At 45.0% G+C, this 6,042-nt stretch overlaps 1 protein-coding gene across 1 annotated transcript in view; it reads right to left on the minus strand.

Moving 5' to 3' along the window:
• Window positions 1-3,832, minus strand: part of LOC126495671 (E3 ubiquitin ligase TRIM40-like) — a 6,890-nt gene extending 3,058 nt beyond the window's left edge. The window contains exons 1-2 of the mRNA XM_050133265.1: window positions 3,437-3,832; window positions 40-151 (exon numbers count right to left, since the gene is read on the minus strand). Coding sequence (XP_049989222.1) covers window positions 40-151; window positions 3,437-3,786 — 462 coding nt within the window. The 5' untranslated portion in view covers window positions 3,787-3,832. The remainder of the gene's footprint in view (window positions 1-39; window positions 152-3,436) is intronic.
• Between the last annotated feature and the right edge of the window lie 2,210 nt (window positions 3,833-6,042).

Genomic DNA, 6,042 nt, shown 5'->3' on the forward strand with positions numbered 1-6,042 from the left:
ACTGTAGTTCTTTCAGTTGCTTGTCTGCCTTTCTAACACGTGTAGCTGGTTTTGTTTGTCATCAGTTCTCTTACGTATGTGCAGCAGACACTCACTGTTTTCCTTACATGAGCAAATATTCTTATTTATTTTTCTACACTTCCTCTTATTACTTAAATACGGACTTGGAGTCAGTAGTCATGAATCACCTTTGTACTTCCTCCCAATGCCTGGTGTGACACTTTACAGAGAGTACAGACTGAGTCAGTCTCTCTCCTGACTCTCCTGACTCACAGCGGTGGGAAGCCCTCCCCCTGTAAGACTCTGCACTTAGTAGGTACAGAACTCATAGACCATCACCCTTTCAGCTTCCTGAATCATTCTCTCTGTTCAGTTCCGACTTAGTCTCCCACATTTCTCTTTCCAGATAATGACAATGTTTTTTAAAGGCCAACCATCTGAAAGACTTTGGAAACTTACCCTTCAGGACTGAGGAAGTAGTTCAGTGATAGAACATTTGTGTGGCATGTGTGGGGTCCTGGGTTCAAACCTCAACACCACGAAGAAAAAAATAGAGAAAATCCAACCTCCATTATTGATAGGAAGATCTGACAGGGAAGCAGGTACAGAACAGTTGGGGGTGCAGGGTGTGTGTGTGTGTGTGTGTGGGGTCAGCTTTGGCTTCTATCACAGCATCCCTGAAGCTTCAAGCGCTTAAACTTTGTATCTGCCTGGCCACAGCGATTCTTATTCACAGACATTAATATGCAGATCTGGCTGAGAACAGAGATAGACAGAAGCCAAGTGACTGCTGACTGTAGGTGCTTGCTCATGACTTCTGAAGCAGAGGGGCTCGAGGTGTTAGGGAGTGGGATCCTAGGGCTGAGGATGCAGCCACAAGGTGAGGGCATCGGGCCAGGATGAGTGAGGCCACTCAACGGGAGACTTCGGCATGACAAGAGCTCGTTTCCTCATGACATCACAAGAAAATCTCAGAGCTGTTCCATTTAACGTCCCCATGACACAGGATTCTCTAGCAGATTAGCTGGGGCAGAAGGCATGCCTTTGACTCATTCATCTTCAGAACAACTGGCAAGAAAAAGCCAGGGGTGGGGTGGAGGTACAGCTGAGGGGAAGAACACATCCTCGCATACGTGAGGCCTTGAGTTCAAACCCTACCGCTGTTTTTACAAAATAGTTTTGAGAGAAAGGAAGAAAAAAAGAAAGGATTAATGTTTGGAAAGGGAAGATGCAGCCTAGCAAGAAGTTTTGGGTGGCGGGGAAACAATGGGAAAAGAAAAGTTAAGTGTGGGACTGTGTATCTGTAATTCCCGCACTCAGCAGGCTAAGGCAGGAGGATTGCATCAATTACAACTAGTGCTAACTGGGACTACAAATTATGATCCTCAAGAAACACAAACCACGGGACTGGAGAGATAGATCAGTGGTTAAGAGCACTGGCTGCTCCTGCCCAGGACCTGGGACCCACGTGGCAGTTCACAATTGCCTGTAATTCTAGTTCCAGGGACTTCAATGACCTCTTCAGGTCTCCTTGGGTACTATGCATGTGAAACATATATTCATGCATGCACATAAAATAAAAATAAATTAAATTTTAAAAAGAAAAAATAACTCTGCTTGCCCATATTAAAAATGTACAATTCTTAAGGTGGTTTAACATGGTGATTCTGGTGGCATCCACCTGCAATCTTAGTTACTCTGGAGGCTTGCAACATGGGAATCAAAAGTAAGATTCGGTGTTAAAATAAAAAGTAAAAAAGAACACTGTATATTAGCACAGCAGGCTTGCCTTGCATATGCAAGACCCTAGGTTCAATCTTTATCCTTAGAGAGGAAGAAGAGGGAGGGAGAGAGAGGAAGAAGCAAAGGGAGGAGGAAGATGAGAAGGGAGAGGAGGAACTTTGGCACACCGGCAGGAACATACAGAGTAACAGGACAGGGCAGGATCTACATGGAACCTTCAGTAAACAGTAGTGGGACAATTTATTATAGCTTAGAGAAGGTAAAGTTAGTTTTTAATCTTACATTTTCACCAAAATATCTTGGGTATTTCAACTTTTCCAGAATACATGCTGAGATTTATCATCATAACATCCCATGTAATCTAAAAACAACACCTGAGTATAGCCCAGTTTCCTAACCTGTGATTTATTCACAGAATTGGACAGAATGCAGTTGTTGAAAGATGTTCAGGAGATCTGGATGGACTAATGGAAAAAGTGGGAAAATGTCCAAAATATATTTTTAGATGATTAAAAACAAGATATAGTTTTGAAAAAATGAGGGAGCCAGAAAGATGACTCAGTGGGTAAAGGCACTTGCCACCAAGACTGACAACCCATGTGGTACAGGGAGAGAACTGACTTCACAAAGTTCTGGGCACCATGTGCATGCCAGGGCACACCCCCACCACATCGTGTGTGCACACAAAAATAGATAAAAAATAGAGTGCTTTACACACTTACTGTTGTACTTTTCTAACTGGAAATTGAATCCATGGCTTCATCTATGCTAGGCAGGGACTCCTCCACTGAGCTAAATGTCTAGCGTCTGTCTGTCTGTCTGTCTGTCTGTCTGTCTGTCTGTCTCTATGGTGTGAGTGTAGGTGTGTTTTAAAGAGAACATTCAAACACACAGTTTTTCTGGAAGGATAGAATAAAAGAAATCTAATGCAGGCTACCACTGACGACAGAATGAGGAAAGACAGGAAGAAAGATTCATTATCATTTTGTTACATTTATTTATTTGGAAGGGGGCACACCATGGATCTTGTGTGGAGGTTAGGGGACAGTCGGTGGGAGCCATTCCCATCCTACCATGAGGGTTCCAGAGTCGAATTCAGAGTAAAGCTTCACGGCAGTCTCCTTTACCCTCAACTAATTCTTACCCAGAGGCAAGATTTTTAGTTTTGCTACTTAATCTTCAGGTGTCACCTGAATTTATTGTCAAAAGTGTGGATCAATTTTAGAAAAAAAAAAAAGAAAGCAAGAAACAACAATAATAACCAGTAAAGGAAGGAGAGGGGGCAAGGACATCATGTTTTCAGTTTCAAATCTTTGAAAGATAGCTGTTAGCACAGATAAATCTTGATTGCACGTTCAGACTGGGTTCTAGAACCATCCACCCAGGGAACCGTATCATCTTGGTCCAGAAGGGGTTCTTGTTATCTAGTACAGAATCTATCTATACAGCTGCAGCAAACACAGTGCCCATGTTTCCTGGGACTTTGCCATCACAATGGCAGGATCACCTAGATAGACACACAGAGCCCTGGAAACCCTGGTATTAACAGTGAGGACACAGAAACAAAGACCAGGGCTTCACGCTGGTTGACGAAGAAGACTCAACGGAAGCTGTCAGTCACAGCCTCTGTGAGGAGCCAGGCTTAGAAGCAGTAACTCATGGAGCCAGTGGCAGGGGCAGGTGGGGGTGGCACAGCCTTACCTTGTAGTGGCTGATGGCATTTTCAATGGAGAGCTCAGCATGAGACTGGTGTTCGGGGGACTTGAGGCATTCCACACACAGGAGATGTCTGCTCGCCTCACAGAACATGCACACCCTCTTCCGGTGGCTGATGCAGATATAACCGTCCCCGAGGACCCCCTCAGAGTAGGGCTTCCTGCAGACTGGGCAGCTGAGGACCCCAGAGACTGAGACCTTATCCATGTACTGGGTCAGGCACATTCGGCAGAAGAGGTGGCCGCAGTCTGTCTTCACAGCCTCCTTCACGGGATCCAGGCAGATGGGACAGATGTCCTCCTCATTGTCCTTGTACAGAGGAACCATGGCCCCCACCTCACCAGTCCCTCCACCGGGTCATTTGCAGGCCAGAGAGTCCCAGATGAGAGGGCTCCGTGGAGCTGATCTGGAGCAGGAGAGAGTGGACTCAGACCTGGACTTCAGGTCCACCCTGGATCAGAAAGGCCAGAGCCTGGGCTGTAAGAAACACAACCTAGCAGGAATTTCAGAAACAATTCAGTGTTTTCTAAGCTTAAAGTTAGTCATTATTTCTCATACGCCTCGAGGAAGCAGGTGACCCAAACTGCAAATCTGTTTTGCAAGTTTTCTGTGGAATCTTTTTACAGTTCAAAGCTAAATTTTAGGTCATGGTATCATGGCCAGAAGTAAACTATCAAGGACAAGCTGACATTCTTCTCTGCTGTGTGGCTGATGAGAAGAACTCAATAAGAGATTTATGTGTCCCTCCTATATGTTACTCTACAGGGCTCACTGCTGTTGCTGGTATCACTAACCACTTAAGGTGGAACCTTGTGATCAAGTCTTTATTAACCACCAAGTTTTCCAAGACTTCAGTGCTGTGGAGATGAAAGAGAAAGAGAACAGGAGAGAGAGACACACACACAGATACAGAGAGAGATAGACACACACACACACACACACACACACAGAGACAGACAGAGCATTTAATAGTATTTGAGGCTACATTGTCCCTTTCTTTCAAACACCTTCCAAGGATGACCCAAAGAAGGAATTGCCTCCTCTTCCCTCTTCCTGTCTGAGCCCTCCCCAAAATAGCTCTCTTACTATCCTACCTCAAATTTCTTCTTTTCAACTTCAGGTCATTTTCTTGGTCTCTAGACCGAGGGAGAAGGCCAGCAGAAGAGTGGATCTTCTTCAGTTATGCCAGTTATATATAGACACACGTCAGTAGAACTGGGGAGAGGGTGAAAAGACACATCCTGATTTAGCCCAGAATTATCAGGAAAAGGAAAATACACCCATGAGCAGGGCTCACCCAGCAGCGACATGGACTTTGCTGCAGGGTGTGGCGTATTTGCTTACAGGAAGAGGAAAGTCTTGATGCCTTTAATGCAAATCTCACAGGACTTGAGAAATACCTTACAGAATGAGCCCCAAGAATCCCACATGAGGAACCAGGAGTTCTGGTGGTGTCACAGGACCGTGACACCTGGGTGAGGCTGGGGACAGTGATATCATTGTCCTTAATGGTCTCAGCTTCAACAGTGGCAGTGCCCAGGGTACCACTAGGTATTTGTTTGTCTTATTGTTGTGACCTGAGGGAGGAGGGGCTTATTTCAGTTTACTGTTTGATGTTACTGTCCATGGTAGAGAAAGCAAGAAGGCAGCAGTGGCTGGAAGCTGTGGCGGCAGCAGCCTGAGGCTGCAGCCCACACCTGTGTCGGTCATGAAACTGAGATACCAGTGGTGCCCAGACGGCTTTCTCCAGAGCCCTTTCTCTTTTAGTCTGGGTTCCCAGCTCAGGGAACGACACCCACTTGAGTGTAGGTCTTCTCCCATCATTCGAGTCTCTCTGGAAACACTGTATCCACACAACTAAAGGTGTTCTTCAATGATGCCCTAGGCAGTTCTACACTCCCTCCTCCCCCCCCCTTCTGAAGTCTGTTGCCCACTCTGCATTATGGGGGCAGTGTTATATCTTTCCATCATTTCGTACCCTTTAAATGTAGCCTAGTTTTGAGTACCTTAAGCCTTCCATTGGAAACTTGCAGTCCTGTGAGAAAAACGTGAAAGTCGTCAGGATACAAATGAAATGGGTTTATTTCACCATAACAGCAAGCAGCATATCTTTCTCTTTTGGAGAATGGGGGGAGTCACAGTTGAGGCAGAGGTGTGGGAAAATGGACTGTATTCTGTCAATTATATTTTAAATAAACATTGATTGGCCAGTAGCCACACAGGAATTATAGGCAGGACAACCAGACAGGAAATAGAGGTCGTCAATGAGAACAGGAGAATTCTGGGAAGGAGGAAGCCTTGGAAGAAGGAAATTGAAGAAGACACCAGAAAGTGGAAAGATCTCCTATGCTCTTGGGTAGGTAGAATCAACATAAAATGGCACTCTTCCCAAAAGCAATCTACAGATTTAATGCAATTTCCATCAAAATCCCAGCAAAATTCTTCACAGACCTCGAAAGAACAGTACTCAACTATATGTGGAAAAGAAAAAAGCCAAGGATAGCAAAAACAATCATGTACAATAAAAGAACTTCTGAAGGCATCACAATCCCTGGCTTCAAACTCTACTACAGAGTTATAGTA

Source organism: Alexandromys fortis, unplaced genomic scaffold (genome assembly GCF_014885135.2).
Source record: "Alexandromys fortis isolate MF-2015 unplaced genomic scaffold, M_Fortis_MF-2015_v1.1 scaffold_458, whole genome shotgun sequence".
In the NCBI taxonomy this organism is placed as follows: domain Eukaryota; kingdom Metazoa; phylum Chordata; class Mammalia; order Rodentia; family Cricetidae; genus Alexandromys; species Alexandromys fortis.